Source organism: Brassica rapa, chromosome A08 (genome assembly GCF_000309985.2).
Source record: "Brassica rapa cultivar Chiifu-401-42 chromosome A08, CAAS_Brap_v3.01, whole genome shotgun sequence".
Classification (NCBI taxonomy): Eukaryota; Viridiplantae; Streptophyta; class Magnoliopsida; order Brassicales; family Brassicaceae; genus Brassica; species Brassica rapa.
In genome coordinates this window covers 7,226,294-7,247,785 of record NC_024802.2, presented here as the reverse complement: position 1 = coordinate 7,247,785, position 21,492 = coordinate 7,226,294, and the positions used below count along the sequence as shown (strand labels likewise).

General features: G+C 34.3%; 3 protein-coding genes across 3 annotated transcripts; 1 reads left to right on the top strand and 2 right to left on the bottom strand.

The window, feature by feature from the left end:
* Positions 1 to 6,348: 6,348 nt before the first annotated feature.
* Positions 6,349 to 8,357, top strand: LOC103833611 (putative methylesterase 14, chloroplastic). Its single transcript, XM_009109691.3, has 5 exons — positions 6,349 to 6,594; positions 7,207 to 7,449; positions 7,530 to 7,673; positions 7,774 to 7,908; positions 7,978 to 8,357. The coding sequence occupies exons 1-5, from the start codon at positions 6,349 to 6,351 to the stop codon at positions 8,248 to 8,250; spliced, it is 1,041 nt and encodes a 346-aa protein (XP_009107939.1). The 3' UTR covers positions 8,251 to 8,357.
* On the bottom strand, positions 8,336 to 9,519 carry LOC103833610 (light-harvesting complex-like protein OHP2, chloroplastic). Its single transcript, XM_009109690.2, has 2 exons — positions 8,997 to 9,519; positions 8,336 to 8,608 (listed from the first exon to the last, which is right to left on the bottom strand). Exons 1-2 carry the CDS (start codon positions 9,395 to 9,397, stop codon positions 8,494 to 8,496), a joined length of 516 nt encoding a protein of 171 aa, XP_009107938.1. The 5' UTR covers positions 9,398 to 9,519; the 3' UTR covers positions 8,336 to 8,493.
* Positions 9,520 to 15,754: 6,235 nt separating this feature from the next.
* LOC103833609 (tryptophan aminotransferase-related protein 4-like) lies at positions 15,755 to 17,797 on the bottom strand. Its single transcript, XM_009109688.3, is given in 6 exon segments — positions 15,755 to 16,136; positions 16,236 to 16,516; positions 16,595 to 16,893; positions 16,961 to 17,145; positions 17,148 to 17,260; positions 17,374 to 17,797. Coding segments are annotated over 6 exon segments (1,377 nt in total). The 5' UTR covers positions 17,658 to 17,797; the 3' UTR covers positions 15,755 to 15,921.
* Positions 17,798 to 21,492: the final 3,695 nt, after the last annotated feature.

Sequence of the window (21,492 nt, the reverse complement as noted above, 5' to 3'; positions counted from 1 at the left end):
CAGAAAAGATAATTCTGAACCGCAGTTACCCTAGAGAGGCTCCCATGACGCGTCAACATTACTCACAACAGAACCAGGTGGAGAGAGACCAAACTGAGACGTCAAGGTCCCGACTAGAGCTCCAATAGGAGAATTAGAAAGATCAGTAGTACTTTGTTGAGCATTTTTTTTCAAAGAGAAATTGGGAGTTTGAAACAAGACATAGCGTAGTAAGACATAGATGAGAGGATATATTTCAAAAGAATCTGTTTCTCAGCACCTGATAAAAATCTAGAAGTCTAGCTAAAAGCTTTATTTCGGATACAATCTACAATAAAAGCAAAAATGTCCCTTTTACGACCACAGAGCTTCGGCAACCCAAGATATTTCCCAACACCGGCTTCAGCTTCAATTGCCAAGGTCTGTTAACCCGACTTTAACCTCCGCTGGAGTCGTTTCCGAGAAAGTTATAGAGGATTTGGAGGAGTTATGCTCTGGACCGACATATCCTCATATCTCCTAGTATCCAGTACTGAAGAGACACAAGAAGCACTCGATTTATAGAAAAACATCGTGTCGTCTGCAAATAAAGATGGTTGACAAAGGGACTTTCTCACGGCACTCTGATGCCAACTAAGGAGCCATCCGACTGATCTTTGTCACATAAAGCAGAGAGTACGTCAGTACATAAGATGACGAGATACAAAGATATTGGGTCCCTAGCTGAATTCCCCGAGTCGGTTTAGCTGAACCTTGAGGTACTCCACTGACAAGGAACGAGTATGAAACCATTTCAACACAACTCAGAACCCAGGAGATCCAAATAGGATCAAAACCAAGCTGAGACAAAACAGCCCTAATAAGGCCCATTCAATCTTGTCGTACGTCTTACTCATGTCCATCTTTACCGCCATAGAACAATATTTCTTGACCTCCGAAGTTCAAAGAAAATGAAGGCTTTCATGTGTTATAAGCACATTGTCGCCTATCGTATGACCCGCTAAATAGCGGACTAAGACGGTGAGATGATCGAGGCCATGGGAGGTTTCAGCCTTCTAGACAAGATTTTGGCCATAATCGTTTAATAAGTAGTACATCAATAAATAGGTCTATAATATGAGACCTTCTGCTGCTCGATCAGGAATTATGAGCAGAATTGATGGTACTCGCCTTATTACAAGGTAAAGCAGCTTCCTTATCAACATAAAGTTTCTTCCGAGGCGAGTTTAGAGACGGGCCACATTAATCTTTTTTTTTTAAAGTTCAAACCTTGGAAGGGACTTCGCCTCTCTCTTCTTTCCTGGAGCATTGGTAACCTTGCGCTTCCCGGCAGTTTTAGTCCATAGGGAGAGGGGACTGAACTAAGAGCTACAGTAGGGATGGGCACACCTCCTAAACAAGAGAGGAAAGTACTCTCAAAGAGGAGTGAACCTGGGGGCAAAAAATTTGTTCCTGATTGATAACTCCATTGTATAAGATTTCAACATCTTGAAGTCTGCCTGAATCAAAGTTTACGCCTGCTCTTAACAGAGGATTGCCGGGGAGATCCGGTTCAGCAATGCGAGCAAGAGCAGACCTTCGATCTCTCGAGCTGGTACGGCCTTCATTTGATGCTTGTTCAGTCAGGAATTCCAGCCGGTCTATGAGAGGGGGTGGGGAAGGCGTATGAGACTCTAAGGATCTCGGATGCTGAGGGTGTATACCTATAGACTCGCATTTTGTTGAGACACCAATTTTCCACTCGATAGAATCCAAGAGTCACCTCTACCCACCCTATGATAGACCTTCCTAACTCGGGGGGGATGAGGGGGCTATACTGAGCAGGATGACAGTAACTCCTTTGATCATCATGTCTATGCTTAACAGCTTCGGTACGTAGTAGAGCAATGCGCTGAGTAATCCCCAGTTTCATGTCCCTTTTGGTGGAGGAACATTGTCAGATCTTCGGAGACAGTCCTTTTCCCCGTGGATCAGAGAAAAAGCATGCGAAACAATGTTTCTAAAATTTTAAGAATTTAAATTTAACTGTAGTGATCTCATCCGTAAGGAGGAGAATCTTTGAGGTCATAAGCAGAGGAGCTAAACCATCCATATTAACTCTAACCCAGGCTTCTTCCATTTCTCTAACATCTATAAAGCTAAGCTCCTCGGCAATTGTATGAATTGTATTATTGTTCCAAAAGTGCAAGGGAATACCCATAGATTTTTATCCAAAAAGAGATGATGTTAAAAAAGCTCTCCTAGACAACTGGTTCCCAACGTTGTATCAGAGCATCCAAATGTAGTGATAACGACCCCTTATTCAGAACCAAAAGAAGATCAGCTTCAAAGTTAAAGCGAAAATGAAACTTCACTGGTCCCAGCTCCCAGCCCACCACTCTTTCGACAAGATCCAACACTTGTGGTAGAAAGTCAACAACGGCTCAGGTTTTTGAAACAGAGGGTTAGTAATCCAACCAATAAGCGTGAGTCTATTTGCCTCAATAATCTATGAGGTATCACTTTCAGCGATCCTGATAGGGGATCTCCTAGCTGGCCGCGCTGGCTCAGCTGTCCATTTCTCCTTTTCATGGCGAAAAAATCTTCGAGACACAGTTGAGACTTAAACTGGTGAGTAGAAAGAAAATAAATGAGTTCTGCAATGGAGAGGGTTACCATAAACTAAAACCGCGGTGGAAAGAACGGATAACTCAGTTGGATGAGTGCAAGGAAGGATTTGAAAAGAGGTTATAACAACTTAACAAACACCAGCACTTAGAACCCTATGTTTTTCATGGGGGAGCAATCTGACAGGTGAAAAACCATTTCGTTAGGAGAGAAGTTCAGAAGCCGGAGAAAAAGCTTGAGAGGCGCATGAGGGACCATGGCTGACCCATCACAACCGTCGAGGGTTGAAACCAGCAAGGATTGAGCAAAACAGTATTAATAGAATAATCTTTTGATGTCAAAGAAAATTATATGAATAATCTAAAAATATATGTATTAACTATTTTTAGATATCAAAGTGTGTTTTGAAATTTCATATCTTTTTGTATTTTTAGGTTTTCTGGTATTTTTGGGTTTAGGTATATTTTGGTAAATATATTTACATTTTTAGTCATTAGAATATATTTTGGTTTTGTGGGTATTTATAAATTTATGAGACTTATGTGTATATTTTGTAGTTTTTACGTATTATAATATTCCATATTTTCATCTTTATTTTAAGGGTTTTGGTTTATTTTTGGATTTTGCGTTTTTTTTAAGTTTTTAGAGTTTCAGAATGTTTTTCAACTTTTCAGATACATTTTTGGGTTCAGGTAAGTTTTTAGATTATTATTTTTACGTGTGGTAGATTATTCAGCACAGGCTGGATATGTGGGGTATCTGATTCAGCAAAAGGTGTATATGGAGTATTTGATTCAGTATAGTAACCAACATTATTTCGGTCAAACTGATTTTGGTTTGAATGTGATAATTCAAATTGTTTATTTGAAAATAAATATTTATTTAGGATAAAATTGACACTATCAAAGTTGTTATTATAGTTCATTTTGTTTTCTACCAAAATTTGTAAATGGAGAGAGACAACAAACGTTCATTTTGCCACATTCACATGTAATAATTTGTCCAGAATAAAATCAAGTATGTTAAGAAAGAAAGTCAAAATCTGTTAGACATTCCCAAAATACTCCTCCTGTTCATAAGAAATAAATGTTTAAAAATAATTTTTTTTTAAAGTATGCTTAAGGTTTCAATGCAATCTAATAATGGTAAATCATAAATTTCATTAATTGTTTTTTAAATATTATTGGTAAAATCATGAAAAATTGATAAAAACAGAAAATAGTACTTTCGTTATCAAAATTTATTATATTTTTTAATATCCTCTATATACTAAAGCACAAGTCACTCAACCAATCTTATTTTGCCATGTAATATTTGTTTACAATTGTTTTTAAATAAAATCAAATAAACCTAGAAAAAGCCTATGGAAAAAATACTAAACAACCCATGATCTAATCCACGACCTATTTTCTTTGTCCACGATTTTTCTCTTTTCGCATTCCTATCTCTTCGATTCGATATAGAAAACTCAAAATCAATCAATAACAGAAATATGCTCCGTCTTTGATTTCAAAACCTTAATTCAATAACAGAAATATGCTCTTTTTTTTTAATTTCCATATTGAATGCCCTGGGCCAGTGCAGAGGTACATCTCTGAGTAAACGATCTCAGTAACCCATAGATCCCGGCGAGGCTATCTTACTCTGTGTGCAGTTTCGCAGGCTTCAGCGGAGAAACATATTGGCTCATCTGATCCATTCTAGAGTCAAGAAAGTTCTAGAAAGGGTGGATATGTTTGATCAGAATGATATGAATTGCTAGAGACCCACAAGAAAGAGAGGAAGAGGAAAATAAAAAGCAGAGGCAGATGAGGTAAAATCACAAGACTGCCTTTTGATCAAAGGTATCACTATCATATCGTTAAAGCGCACCGTAAAATATAGCAGGGTATAGATTGAAAACACCTTTGAAAATATGATAAAGAGTACTACACTTTTTCCCCCCTATAAATGTAATGTTTCAGATTGCTGTTAAAAGTTTGGTTTATGTACAGTTATTATAGGGACTAGAGAAACATGAAGTGTTGAAGATGACAAAATTGTTGCTGCCCATCATGGGGAACAACGATTAAATTCTCAAACAAATTAACAGAGGTATATTAACTGCATGTATTTGTTAATTGTTTCAGTTTCTTGGTAAAATGCTCCATAGTCGCTGGTATCAATATTTTTTTTGGTTTCAGGTGTTTGATATCTCAAATTATTCTTCAACTTATTATTAATCTCAAAGGTATTTGTTACGTTCTCTTTCTCGCATGTACATATAATTTCTTAATTATGCTTTCACATCCACATATCATTTAGATTAGAGTATTTAATCGAGTTTGCATGGTTTAGTCATGTCTGATGTATTGCTTATCAGTTATGTTATTTAGTTTAAAAGGTATAGCATCATACTTTAAGTACTAAAGATCATATATTCTCAAGCTAATGAGTAAATTAATTTTAGAATTTACTAATTATTTTTTCAATTGTTTACTGGTTTTTTTTATATGCAGATGGAGATACTAAATAAAGTGTTTTTTGTAATGAGTAAATAAGGTATTGGTAAGCTAGAAAATGACCAATCTATAATTTGTACTTTTCTAATACTCTTGGGAATGAGGTTCTTTTGAACTTTCGATTTCGTTGATTTTTAAATTAAATTGTAATCTATTTAGGCTTTCCTTATTCATATATTGCCGAATAGTATGATTTTTCAAAGTGTGATATTGGGAAGAATGATAGACTATAGTGTGGTTTGGCTCTAAAAGGAGTTAAGTTCAGTTGCTCAAAAAAAGGAGTTAAGTTCAATAGCTAAAAGCTCATTGCAGATTCTAGACATTAAACTATCATAACAGAGGTATGGTTTTATTTAATGTTCCTTACTGCTCATAGTTTGCAACTAAAACGTGATAAGACTGCAATCTGATTTCATATATCTTGATTGAGAATTATATAGAAGATATCAGTTTTGCTGAAAATGGACTTCCACCTGCAGGTTTCAAGGCCTTCAATGGCATAAAATAAGTCAGCAAGAATGAGAGCCTCTTTGGTTGATAACAATGTAAGCGCATCAACCGGATTAGGATCTACTGTAGCGACTAATCATAAAACAGTTTTGTTCAAGAACTTCAAACTAATATTTGTGCTCCAAGAGCTAATTTTAATCGATGTGAATTTTTATAAACAAATTAAACTGTTTTTCATATGTTTAGTCAATGATAAGTGTGTTAACATTTTTGACTAAACATGTAATTTTCAGTGTATATATAACTGAAATTTGGTTTTATTTAACATTTTTTTTTACCGTGCGTACGCACGGGATCAATACTAGTACGTAAATAATACATGAACATAGATTTCTTAGAAACGAATGGAGTACCTAACAAAGTTCACAAAAAAAATGAAACATTCAGCAGTGTGAATCCGTATCTTTACGAGATCTGAAAGAGAAAGAGGAAATCTCTTACCATACAACATCAACAAACTTAGCTTGCTTCTGACCAAAACTGTCTCTATCCTTTGTTTTTCTTTTATTGCGGTGGTACAAAAATTCAAGAAAACAACTGTATTTGTACTCGCAATTAATAACCGATTGCCTCCTCACCTACTCTCTCTCTCCTCTCTGGAAGTAAAAGTAACAAGTCTATTGCTTGATCCCATCTAGGGCAACAGACTCTTTAAGCTTTGACTTTTCTCGGGAACATGCCATTTCTTCGAGAATTTCTTTGAAACTCCTCCGTCCTGTGAAACTCGAATTCAGCTTCTGGTTTGGAAAAGATGGGTAACAAGATTATCTCCATGATGAAGAAAGATAGAAAAGATGGATCCAAGAGCATGAGAATGAATCGTTCACAGAGAAAATTGCTTGCCGAGGAAGAGATGTTGCATCGACGAGCTCTTTCCATGGCGATTCGTCAAACTCAGCTTTCTCAGAGATTCGACGGATCCATGTCTAAACGGGTCGGGTCCACAAGCACCAGGAAACAACGCACCCTCTCTGACCCTTTTTCAAATGCCAAGCAGGTCTCACTACTACCTGAACCATATTTTTCAATCATTTCTAGAAAAAAGTTCAGATCTTCTACTCAATTTTTATATGATTATGTCGTTGCCTTTTTGGTTTAATGATTGTTGAGAGCTTTTTAATTTTTATATATGAGTAGAAAAGGTCATAACAAAAGTGAAGAGGACGAGGAGATTCTTTTGTTAAGATTCGAAAAGAGATATTGAAAGTGCCCAGAGATTCCTAATTAATTTATCTGTTGGATAATGCTAACTTTATCCAGAAAATAAATGTTGTTTACTCTGATACCGACACTGGATTGGGACCAGATAAAGCTATAAAGCCTATGAATGTACTACTGATATACTTTGTTATTGTCTGAAAGACATTCATTATTGTGTAAGAATTTGCTTGTCTGTCACTGTACAACTTATGCTGCTATGACTAGAAGAATGAGTTTAGAAAAGAAGCTCCTGGATGGCATAACTTTTGTTGGAAAGTGAAATCTTCTTCAGTGATTGTCATTGCTTTATAGATTGATGCTGTTACGTACTGCTCTGAAATTGATTTAAATGAATGATCTCATAGAAGCTTATTATTTAATGATTATGTTTTCCTTATGCTTTCTTCAGTTACCAGAATTTTCGTTAGAGGGCTTGACAGTGAAGAAATTCATCCTGGTGCACGGTGAAGGCTTTGGGGCATGGTGTTGGTACAAAATTGTTGCTTCATTGGAAGAGTCAGGACTGTCTCCTATTACAGTGGACCTCACTGGATCTGGATTCAATATGACCGACACAAACACTGTCTCTACCTTGGAGGAATATTCAAAACCACTGATCGAGTACCTTGAAAATCTCCCTGAAGAAGAGAAGGTTTATACTTTGGCTCTCTTTGTTTGAAGGTTTATTCAAAAACCAATGCAATGAGATAAGAGTTTGTTGTCCTATGCCAGGTTATTCTGGTGGGCCATAGTACTGGAGGTGCGTCCATTTCGTACGCTTTAGAGCGTTTTCCAGAGAAAATATCGAAAGCTATATTCCTATGTGCAACAATGGTTTCTGATGGCCAAAGACCCTTTGATGTTTTCTCCGAAGAGGTAACAGATCTATCATATTCACTAGAGAAAATGCGATGTCAAGTCTTTGTTTCTGTTTCTTGCGCTTACATTTGGGAGAAACTGTCCTACGTTGATGCAGCTTGGTTCTGCAGAGAGGTTCATGAAAGAGTCGCAGTTCTTGATCTACGGGAACGGAAAAGACAAGCCTCCTACAGGGTTCATGTTTGAGAAACAACACATGAAAGGCTTGTATTTCAATCAATCACCCAACAAGGTACTCTCCAAGCACACACACAAATTCTAGTTTCTTGATATCACATTGATTCTGGTTTATGGTTTTCAGGATATAGCATTGGCGATGATCTCGATGCGACCTGTACCACTTGGACCAATGATGCAGAAGGTATCTCTGACCGCAGAAAGATACGGGAAAGGGAGAAGATTCTACGTTCAGACGCTGGACGACCTTGCGCTCTCACCAGACGTTCAAGAGAAGCTAGTGAGAGAGAACAGCCCCGAAGGAGTCTTCAAGATCAAAGGAAGTGATCATTCTCCTTTCTTCTCAAAGCCTCAGTCTCTCCACAAGATCCTTCTCGAGATTGCACAGATTCCTTAAGAAACATCTTAACGATTTCTTTAGAGGAGAGGATATTGAAATATAATCTGAATTGAGAATACTTGGTTCATTGGGATCATTTAAGTTATTATAACCTTTTGTATACATTTTCTTTTTTTTGAATCGATCCACAGTTCATAATTATATGACTTGAAGATAAAAAGTGGTTGAATACACAAATGCTCATGTATTTGAAGATCTTTAGAGATGCATACAGAGGAAGACGAATTAACAAAACTCTTGTTATTCCAAGTCTATAATTCCGAAGTTGGAGAGAAGGATTTTAACTTGGTCGACAAGGTCTGAGCCTGTGGCATACTCTGTAAGCATTCCAACCGCGAAACCAAACATAGCCCACCTGCAAAACAAACAAAGAGATATATCTCATGTCCAAGAAGAACCAACTAATTCTTGAATCAACCACACAGTTCTTGTACGTGTTCATAGTAAGAAACTAGGAAACAGCAGACGGGCATAAGTTTTTGGTCTACCTGAGACAAATGCGCAAGCAAATTGTGAAAAATAATCATATGACAGAAGTCATCAAGTTTGAAACTTTGAGCTCTGTATGTCTGAATTTGAAGGTTATGCTGCTGATGGAGGATCATAACGACCAGAAACTTTAAAAACCAGAGTAACCCACAAACCAAACTGAGATCAGGACTTAATATGGCAGACTAATGTTTTACAGACACAAAACAATCAGGACCCACCAATCAAAACCGAGAACTGAGATCATGTTTTACCTTCCATTGGAGATCTCGTTTTTGGGTTGGAAACCAAAGAAGGGACCTTGACCAGCAGCTTCAAGCTTCTTCTGCTTAAAGTATTCCTGAAGCTCTTTGGCCTTCTGTCTCTGAAACTCCACCGTAACTACACCCTTACCATCAACAGCCACCGTTTTCTGCAGGGGCGGGGATGGAGGAGGAGAAGAAGACGGTACAGGAGGAACAGGCTTTTGCGGAGGTGAAGGCTCGCGGAGAGTAGGAGGAGCAGAGGGTCTTCTCAATGGACCTTCTGCCTGAGAACATCTGATGACGAAGACACATGGCTTAATCGTTGAGAATCTGAAAGACGACGAAGTTGTGGAAGAAGAAGAAGATGGATTAAGAATCCTGATACACTGAATAGGTGAAGCCAATGACATCTTTCGTTAATGGGGTTTTTAGTTGAAGAATTGTTTGATGGGTCGAGCTGTTAGTGTTTTTGGCAATCTCTGTGTGGATGAGATATGGCCAAGTCTCGGCATTGTGCATAAAACGGCTTTTCGTTATGGCTTTTGTCAAATGGTACCCCTTTTGAATCATCCCACGAGCGCCTGACAGCGCGTGAAAGGAACCAAACTATTGTTTTCATTTATAATCGCAACTTTTTTTTTAACAACATAAATTTATTAATTAGATCATAAACAAATTACAAAAATACATACAAAATTATGAAAACACAACAAATATAAACTAATGAGAAAAATAATAGAACACATGATGAACTATCTTCTTGAGAAGGTTATTCTCTTTGAGAGGTCTTTATTAATAGAGTATCCACTCTATTAATTTTTTGAGATCTTAAAATATTTTTCGGAACACCGATTCTCTTTGTTATGTTACATTGTTTTATTACAATTTAGATATATATATATCTTCGGTATATAATCTAATATGTTGATTTAACCATAAGAAATAAAAATTTAAAAGACTAATTTTCAACGATTGTATAAATATCATCATGCAACAAAGAGACTAAACCTTCTATTTTGCATTGCCATCTCTTCTTTAATGTATTCCATGATTTCAGCAATATATTTTGATATCAAATATATTGTATCAAAATATAATGAAAAGTTCTTTCAGTGACATCAAGCTCCTTCCTTTCGTATCTAGATCATGAGGAATCCATGGTGATATTTTAGAAGGACGTTGTTTCTATAACAACTCTAATAGGATTTGTTTCAAACATAGGATATGCCACACACTTTCATGGTAACCACTAGAAACTTTCATGGCTATGACAATGACATACCTTAGTGGCTTCCATGGCCATTGTTTCCAAAATATAATGGTTAGGATGATATCATTACCGGATTCTGAAATCAACACAGTCTTGTCATCGACCATGGCCCCATAATCCATGTCGGAGATTGCACCTTCGAATTGCAAAGAAGTGAAACTACACTTCAATCCGTCATAAGAAAATATCTTCTCCACAAGAAAGAAGAACAATAGATATATAATCATCAAAAAGATCACACTTTAATCAGAACTACTGGTTGAGCGATTAAGATATGAAAATCTCATTCTCCATTGCAAGTAACCATTTCAGGATCGCTCATTTATAACCAAAATTTTTATTTATTTATTTTTTGTCGACTTCTTCATTTCATTGAAGATAAACCCATAATGGGTATTACAGTGAATATTAAGATCCAGGTTATCCTGCCTACTTTCTTAAAAGCCCATGCATTACGACACGTGGGCACGCATAGACATGTCAATGGAGTGAGTTAAGTCAGATTGTGACTTGGTGACTCCACTGCTGGAACCAGAGCCGGCCCTGGCCGAAGCCAATGAAGCATGGGCTTCCAGCCTTTAATTTTATAAGTATATTATCAGCCACAAAAATCATCAAAGGTTGCTTTAGTCCAGCGGTCTGGTGTCTCTGACTATTAGAAGAGGTGCAGGGTTCTAGGCAACCCAGCCACATAATTGTTTTTGCTTGTAGCCTCATTAATTCAAGGACCGGCTCTGGCTGGAACCGCCATAGAACTTCACCTACATATTTTGAGTGGCTACTTTCCGTTCACCTTTCTTCCTCATCTACAACCTTCATATGCTTGTAAAAAAGAGTGTACCCCCTTCTCCAATATACATCGGCCGAAAGAACTTTACCCGTCTCAGACTGACGGTATAAGGCACGATATTACCCTAATCCAAAAAGAAGACTGATGAAAAGAAAATAATGGTAGATAATCTCAGAAAACCAACGAAATCCGACCTAAACGACCAGAACTTTATTCATCAATCAAGATAGAGAAAATAAATCTCATGAAGATCGGCTTTGTATTTGATTAAAGCACATCAAATTTTGCCAAAAACAAAAAGATCCGACATGCGGAATGATATTTTGATCAGGTGATTGAAAGATATATGACAACAAAATGATAAAATATGTTTTATTCCTTCTGAATGATTAGATTGTGTTAAGAAGGAAGAAATTTGAGAGAGAATTCTCCCTCTAGAGAAGAAGAGAGACCGCTACCAACTTTTATATTTCCAACTTTGATTTATTTATTTATCTATTAGGTTTGTATACATACTTTTATAAATAAAGTAAATACACATTTTTACTTAATTTTAGTTTTTGTATTAACTGATCTTTAGTTTCAAACAAGATGCATTAATTAAAGTCTAAAAAAGTTAGTCTTTAAAATACAAAATCTAAAAAAATAATCTCTATATGTAGAGGGAGTAGTAATTAAACTCAGATTTTGACAAAAAAAAAGTAATTGAACTCAGAATAAATTTAACATTTTGATGCAGCGTACTGTCAGACTGATTTCTCTTAAACCTGAACGTGCGGCTTTAGAACTTACTTCCTCGAGTGTTTGCTAAGTCAGCCTCATCCCGAACTCGACCAGAACTTAGAAAAAAAAAGTATGGACATTTTAGTGAGATGTTAGAGCCTTTAGGAAGTGTATTTCTTATTCAAAACTTGATGATTTACAAATGATGATCTCACCCTATTTATACAAAAATCACCTCCTAAATGGATGGTGGAGATTAAACCGAATCAACGGCTCTGATCTATTCCTTCTTATGAAGCAACTTCGCTTGGAAGTGCCCTCACCCTTAAGTACTTACTAGACTTTGATCCGCGCAGGTGTGCGGATGTATTTTTTCAAAAATATGTTTCTATTTGTTTTTCATATCAATAATATTAGGGCTGGGCAAAATACCCGAATCCGAAGAACCGATCCGATTCCGATCCGAAAAAATAGTACCAAACCCGAAGCAAAATTGATTAAATATCCAAATTATTCAAAATTTTGGTTTTTAGAGAACCGAAACCGAATCGATCCGAACCGAAGTATTTCGGGTACCCAAATATATTTGAAATGGATTTATATACTTATATATTAATTATTTTTAGATTTAGTGTATATAAAAACATCTAGAATATATATGATACTTTTAAACTGGTTTAAATACTTGAAAATATATATAAATAGTCAATAGTAAATATTTAAAATAGTAAAAATATACTTAAAACACCAAAAATATTTAAAATAACTATTGATTCTTTATCCAAATATTTGAACTAAACTAATTTATATGTTAAGTTTAGGTATCATGACATATGTTATTCATATTTATATTTAATATATTATTTTGTTTATAGTTTTTGAAAAATTTAAAGTATATAATGAATTTTAAAATTGTAAAAGTAATTTAAATGGGTTATCCGAACTCGAACTGAACCTGTGAAAATCCGAAGCGACCCCGAACTGAAATTTAGAAATATTCGAATGGGGCTAAAATCTTTAACCCCGGAAATCCGAAACCTAAACAGACATGGACTGAATCCGATTAGGTACCAGATATATAGTTTCTGATAATATATTGGACTTTCAATTTTTCTTACAAATATAAGTCCATTACTTTTTTTTTAATATACTGATATCCATGTTTCCGAACAAACATGTTTTTTTTTAATTGCAATCTATGTTTCCAAACAAACCTATTTTTTTAAACTACAATCCATATTTCCAAACAGACTTTTTTTTTAAAACTGCAATTCATGTTTCCAAACAATTTTTTATAAAAAAAATACTATCTATATTTCCAAACAAACCTAATTTGTACTTGAGTTTTAATAAGATAGATATCTTTTTTTTTAACACTTTGTTTTATTGAACTGATTTGAAACATATTACATCATAGAAGAATACGACAAAAGGATAATGAGAAACTAATGATTCTTCTGCAACAGAAGCTCGTGAGGATAATCATCATTGATGATATATTAGCCATATCAAACTAGTCTTATTATAGGATAAGGTAGATTAGATATCTTAAGTATTCTAAATACTTTCTCCACTATTTTACATTACCCTTACTTAGATATTTTACAAAGCTTAATACTTAAGAAAATACTAAGTTTAGATGGGCATATTCCTCCTTTGGCCCGACCCACTTGCTTGCTGATCCATGGATGTTTTTGGCTTGTAAATGGGCCGTGACAGTATGATAAGTTCTGGAGTAAGCAACAACGAACGTTTTTCAGTTTTTCTTGTTTTACGTAGTAATTGTTTTTTTCTACTTATAAGTTGACTTTTCTATTATTACTTTTGAGGATGACAATTCTTTTACTATTTTGATATCGACGGACTATTTTATTACTAATCCAGATGTGGTCTTAGAATTCAGACCAGAATAGAACAACCAACAAAAAGTAAACTCGTATGAGAAGCTTGAGCATTCTTGGCTAGTCTGCTGTCCGGTTTTGCATCCTTGGTATGTATGTGATCTTGAAGTCATGGAATCTTCCTTGAATAGATGTTAGCTCTGCTAGTTCTGTAGAATAGCTTGGCCATGCTTGGATCTTGAATCATTGAAATTACATCCTTGCAGTCTGTCCTAAAGTGTTGACATATTGTGTGTGGAAGCAAATTATCCATGGACGATATAAGAGCATCTAATTCTGAATGTAAAAGTCACAATCGCCTATCCTTGTTTCTCAACTCTAAGAATTGTTGTTTTTCATATTCATTTGCCATACCCAACCATATCCACTATATTTTGATTATGAAGTCCACGATCTATCTACCAAACAAATCCTTTGAAAGCATAAGACTTGTGTATTTCGTGTCTGGAATGCATCACTTGGGGTCTTTGAATTCGCATCAAACCAAGCATTACATTCACTTTAAGCATGTCTAATTAGCTCATGCGGATATCTTGTGATTCATCTGAAAAGTTTATCATTATGGGCTTTCCAGAAATACCAAATAATACATGGATATTGATCTCTTTCTAACTCTGAAACTTCTGTTTTATTCTTTCTCGACAACAAATAATCCATATTAGAATACACACTTTATATCGGAAAAATGTTCGCTCCACCCCAAGCCGCAACATTGCTGCTTGTTGGCCCATTGCTTGATTATTGGCTGACTGAAAAAGGAGTCGAAATATATGACTACAACTTGGTCTCCGTTGTAAGCGCCATGAACATCAATAAGATTCATACCTTGGTCTCATTGGAATTTGATTCAACTTGGTCTTCTCATATTTCTTCTTGTTAGCAGATTCTATACACAGTCACTTGGATCATACCTTAGCCGTAATTTTAAAACAAACTAATACGGGCTCAAAGTCCAAATGAAAATAAGTAAATTTGAAATTGAAAAGTGCAGTAGAACATTTACATTAACATTTTTATTTTTATAGGGTGTCACTTGACACTCCTATTAACCACCTGGGTCCGTCTCTCACACAGTTGTATCGTTGCAAGCGCTGAGACACATGAAGAAGATCTGGCGTTGATAATTTTTCTATTTCTTTGGTAGAGAAGGTCTAAACTTGCAAAGAAGCTATTCACTACCAACAACCCGTCAACAGAAACTTGGAGGAGCTGCTTCATATTCTAACGACAACGAAGACAAAGCCTAGTTGTATAAGTAGTAAATGATCAGTGGTTACAAATAGTTATCTAATTTCAAATATTTAAATTTAAAGGAATCTATATATAACAGTGGTTACAATTTTTTTCTTAAAAAAATAACAAAATTTAATTTTTTAAATAAACACTATAAATAAACTAAAATAAAATTATATAAAACTTAAAATACGTAGATTTATTTCAAGTTTTATAAATTACATCTAAAATCTATGTATATTAAGTTTTATATAATTTTATTTATATTTATTTACAGCGTTTATTTTAAAAATTAAGTTTTGTTTTTTAAGAAAAAAATTGTAATCACTGTTATATATAGATTCTTTAAATTTAAATATTTGAAATTAGATAATTATTTGAGAAATGTCATTTTATAATTAGATTGAATAATTTATAAAATATCATTTTCGATTTTATCACATGTATAACAGTGTAAAAACTTAAAATACAGAAATTACTGATGCAATTATAATTTCTATTAAATAAAATGTGTAAACAAAAATAATTTTTATCTTAGATTATACAGATCCCAATCTACATATATTTTAAATCTAATAAGCAAACAAAAGAATTGTCGTAGCACAGTGGTAATAAGTAAGTTTGCTTCTTATCTACGGGACTTAGGTTCGGCCTATGTAAAGACACGACATAAATTGTTGAGGTTGAAAATGACCATTTTCCCGTCAAATATGTTAGGTAGTTAGAGAAGTATAAATAATGGACTGGTAAAATTAAGAGGGCTAGGCTTTTAATAGATTGTACAGAGGAGATTAGCGTACAACTCTGTTCGTAGAGAGTCGGATTCCTATTTTACAGAGAAATACATCACTTTAGTCTTTACTAGTATGATAGTATCAGTTTATCGTTTCGTTGGGACTGATTTTCGCAATATTTACAAAGGTTTCATACAACGGGCATTGTAGGCTTAATTATAGTCGCACAAATACGTTACTACATAATATTGAATTAAAGACATTTGTTGACAACATCAAGTTTTCAGATAGAATGAGCTTCTACACCTTCTTGTAAGACTAACTTCTTCAACATATCAATAAGATGATCAAAGTCATCTTGTGATCTGATTAGACTCAATCTCACAAAACTTTCCTCTGATCCAAACACTTTGCCATCACGTCCTGTTATCTTGGCCTCTCTGAATATCTCATAGCAGTTTGCGTCTCCTGGCCTTTCACACTTCACCCATGCATAAGCTTTCAAATCAAACAAATAAATTTAAAACAGACCAATTCTTCTTAAAATAGAAAAATCTCAGCTTTCTTTTTTATTCTTGCATGAGAACAAAAACTTACAAGGAGTAAAGTCTCTGACTTTCTTGAAATAGTTGCAGTACTCAGGTTTGATTTTCTGGAGCGAGAAACGTGTAGAGAGTGACAAGACCTTGTTCAGTGTCTCCCATCTTTTCTTCAAAGTTTCATGACCAAAATGGAATATATTATCGCCTCCATCCCTAACTACTACGTTGAGCAGTTGAAGAACATGAAGCTGTGTTGTCCTAGAAACTCCCATGCTACTCAAAGTGATATATCTTTTCATATTTTCATAAACAGTTTTGTCTTTTACCAAACCCCACCTGCAAAAACAAAAACACATGTGAGCTGTTGGGACCAATCCAAATCTTTTGATACATTTTTTATTTATTTTTGTTTACCCGAATCTAGAGCCAGCATGACCTGTAGTCTTGGAGAGACTAAACAAGCTCAAATCTTCATCAGCTGGAACAGTTATAGGGGAGAAATAAGGCCAGTAATAGGCGTAATCATGAATTGTTTTGACATTAGGACCATCAAGAACCGCTCTTTTCAGCTTCCCATCTGGATTATTCGGAGATGTCACTACCTCTATAACTTGTGTGGTATTATCATTGCGCTCGCTATTCTTCCACGCAAACGCATCTCCTTCAAACTTGAGATGTACTGAGTCAAAGAACTCCGCTTGCTCCTTGTACATCTACACACAGAATGGTCAAAACAACCAATATGTTTGTTTACATAAAGCCATAACAGAGCTTGCTTACAGCGTAATATGGAACTGAAGCCAAAAGCCTTGCGGGTCCTGATGATGATGAGTTTGTCAAAGACAAGGCATGAACAGCTGCTGCAAGCAATTGTGTGCTTCCACTTCCAAATATTACAAACCTGTTATCTGTAACAGCGTTTCCCACCACACTATGCAGTTTCCTGATGACCGTCTCAGCGCTTCCGACATATATGTCCCATCTTGATAGATATAACTCATCCTGTGCCATCCCGAGACCAGAGCCGCGCTGCTCTCTGCTTGTCGCATCCAGAAAGGCTCTAAGAACAAAGGGTCTCCTCTTCAAAACCCGAAAAACAAACAAGAAATACACAAAGTTAATAAAAAAGAAAAATAGATTAGTTTGGTCATACTGTCGAAACAATGGATCCAATGATAGGGTTTTTTGCATACGAGTTAGCGTTGACAGGACAATCTGAGAGAAGAATAGAACAATCTTTGCCTGTATAGCAATTGTTGCATTCACAAGAAGGTTGCTTGCCGCCAAGGACTCCAATACCGTCCACGTAAGCTCTTCCATGGCCTGAGCATGACACAGAGGCTGCATCCTCTGCTTCAATAGCAGCTCTACTGGTCCAAGTCGGATTCCATGTGGTTGAGTTTCTATAAAGAATATGAATAGTAAATACAAGATTCGTGATGATCGACACTGTAATAAGAAGCAGCTTCTTCTCCATAAACTTACTTAATAAAAAACGACTAGATTCCAGATTACTGATAAGTATCAAATATCAGTACCAAGAACCAAAACAATTGTTTAATACTATGAGTCTCTAATAAGAATGACCGCTTAGCTTGTTATTTTATAGCATTTCCAACCTATTTATATATTCTGTAATAAATTCTATTATAGAGAGAAATTCTGGTCGAATCATTTTGACTTTTTAATTCTAAAATAATCTAAAGATTGTTACTTTTTGAAATAATATTTACTAGGTGACCGGTCCCGCACCCTGTGCAGACATAAACATGACCGGTCCGCATCCTGTATTCTCTCTCGGTCCGTACCTCACGAGAGGGAACATAGTAACGTCAGTATGAAGAGGCAGATATTGTGTGTATGTATAATTGCAACGTCACAAAATATTTTGTGTGTTTACGAAGATATTTTCATTCAAAAAATGAAATAAATAGTGTATAGTTTTAGAAGTAACAGATTTTATATTATCATTAATTAGAATTGTATTGTATATGTTTCGTAATTCTTTATTTTTAGGTAAATAATATTATTTTTCCATAAATAATAAACAAACATTTATGTAGACATATTAAAAGAAAATATAATAAAATCAAAATATTATCCATAAATAATATAAATTATGAAGTACATTTCTCGATAAAGAAAGCAAATTTAATTAGAAACTTGCAAAAAATTAAATAAATTTTGTAAGCAATTTGACGGGTTAACATTATTTGATAGATTTATAAATTTCTAAATTTTATTGAACATGAAATAATATTAAATTGACATACCGTCATCGGTCTCCTAATTACTCATCACAACCCATCTAGCAAATACAAAAAATAAATAATTGCAAAAGTTTATTTATTTTAAAATTTGTATTTGAAAAAAAAAGTAGATTAAAATTACGTACCGTGGCTACAAAATATTCTGAAAAACTTGTTTGTAGACAACATTCAATATTTTTGTCTCCGGCTTCCCTTCTTTACCAGTTATTAGGATTTTTAATCCAAATCTCGACTTAACTCTTGAAAGTGCAACTTTGCCTTGCATTTTGTAAACATTTTATAAATTATTTTAAAATTATGATAAATTTATTCTTTAAACAACGATCAATAATTTAAAAATAATATTAATAAAACATTTTTGGATTTTGTAATATTTAAAATAGTTATTATATAATTATATTCGAACACAATTCATCATGTATAGTATAAAACTATTATAATTATCTTATATAAAATTCCGTTCATTGTATTTTATAGTTTATAAATATTAAAAGTAATAAATAAAACATTATTAATCTTTCTATAATTTCGAGAATTAGTTTCCATAAATTGTTATTTGTAATATTCGTTAGATTATATGGTAAGTGATGTTAAATGATTTTAGACTTATCTTAAATTTTTAGATCTAAATTAAATAAATAAAAATTAAAAACAATCGACCAATCAAATTATAAAAAATTTCCTTGAAACTTCACCTATGAACCCCAATCTGCGATAGATCAGTCCACGAGATTCACAAAAAAAATCTAAATCCCTTACATGTTGGGTTACTTAAACGTAGATTTGTCAATTTGACATATATGCACCATGTTGGTAAGTTGACCACGATTATTGGTGGAACTAATATCCGGTCTAATAAAAAAAGGTAGCTGGTTCGATTATTAATTTTCTAGGTTTTTTGACTGCTTTGAAAATGACCTCATGAATTAAATAAAAAATGCATAATGCTAGCTTACTTATAAGATAGTATATTCAGCAAAAAAATGATATAAGATAGTATTACTAAATGATACTATGTAATACTTTCCCCGGACTATATTCAACAAAAAAAGAGAAAGTACTAAAGAACCTCTTCAATAACTGCTTTAACTTGGCGAAGCTTCTCAGCATGTTCAAGGTCTTCTGGATCACTATCACTCTCACAACCTGGTCTACATATAAAAAAAGGAAGGCCATATTGTCGTTACCAGTATTCAACACATGGAAAGGATAGATCAGACATGCTTTTTGGAGACAAGACACAAAGAGTTGAGTTCATGGTTCTACCTTGTACGGGGAACTAACATTCTTGTTGCATCTAATAGGTCTTGCAACTGGACTGCACTTTTTAGTTTTGTCTACAAAAAGAAAAAAAAATATAAAATGAATCAAGGCTCTGATAAAAGATGGATGACAGAAAAGCTGGAGCCTCTCGCACCTCAGCTCTTGGCTTTCCACCATTGTGCTTCAGCATCAGGTTTAACAGTTTCTCCTCCGTAACATTTAGTTTCACTTTATGCTTTGGAGTTCGATCGCCACTGTCACGTAATAACAAAATTTTAACAGATAGACGTATAGAGGAGATAAATGTGATTTATATGCTAAGAAAACATACTGTTGAATAACAGCAATGACACAACGTAGCTCTTCTGAGTTCCCATTGCCTTGGCGGGTTAGTCCTTTATTAGGCTGTACATGTTTATTGAACTTCCAAGGCAAAGTGGGTGGCAGAGTCGATGAAAGATGAGGAGCCTTTGCGTCTAAACACATTTTTCTTAGCACACAAGCAGCATCGTCGTAATACCTTAATAGTATGAGAGGAGAGATTTGTGAATAATACTTTAAAGAATGAAAAGGGAATGTTTGTATTTTAAGACCTTGGGTGTCTCCTATATATATACAGTCGATTTATTTCTATTAATGACGCACAATATTTTGCACAATAAATAATGAAATCGTTTAAAGAAAGATATTAAATGTCTATTGTCAAAAAATGATTTGCATATGATATGATTTTAACTTGCACAAGTAATCCATATTAGAAAGGTAAGTTATTAAAAACAAACAATCTAATTAGAAACATTAAAATATTTTGTAAGCAATGTAATAAATATGATATCAACATGCGCAAGTTTACCGTTTGAATAATAAGGAAAGTTTTTAATATTTGTCTTAATTCTAAATCTTGCCCAAGGGTAAACTAAATCGATAATATTTAATGATTTCAACTTGCGCAAGTAATCCATATTGTGAATAAGTGATTTGCATATTTAATGATTTCAACTTGCGCAAGTAATCCATATTAGAAATGTAAGTTATTAAAAACAAATTTGTCAATAAGTTATTTGCATATTTAATGATTTCAACTTGCGCAAGTAATCCATATTAGAAATGTAAGTTATTAAAAACAAACAACCTAATTAGTAGGGGTGGGCACTTTACCCGATATCCGAAGTGGCACCCGAACCCGATCCGAAAATGCATGTCAAGTTTTTTATTAAAAAAATTAACAAAAAGTTATATCCAAATTTTTTTTTAAAAATAACTAAATTAATGCCTTTTTAGTTTTAAATTTTTATGTCCAAATCTATTAACCATTCAATCTACTAAAAATAAAAAAAATTAGTTAATTGAAAGTTATATTTTTAAATATAAGAAACTTGAGAAATGAAAATTTTAATTTTTTTTTCAAAATCTAAATATCCGAACCCGATCTGAAATAACCGAATCCGAACTAAAAATACCCGAACCCGACCTGAAATACTCGAAAATCCCGAACGGGTTCTACACCTCTATACCGAAATACTCGAAAATCCAAAATACCCGACCCGAACCCGAACGGGTACCCGAACGCCCACCCCTACTAATTAGAAACATTAAAATATTTTCTAAGCAAATGTAATTAATATGATATCAACATGCGCAAGTTTACTATTTGAATAATAAGGAAAGTTTTTAATATTTGTTTTAGTTCTAAATCTTGCCCAATGCTAAACTAAATCGATAATTATTATCTCCTAGCTATATATGGGCTTAACGAAATCGACAATAGTTTTGGGCTTG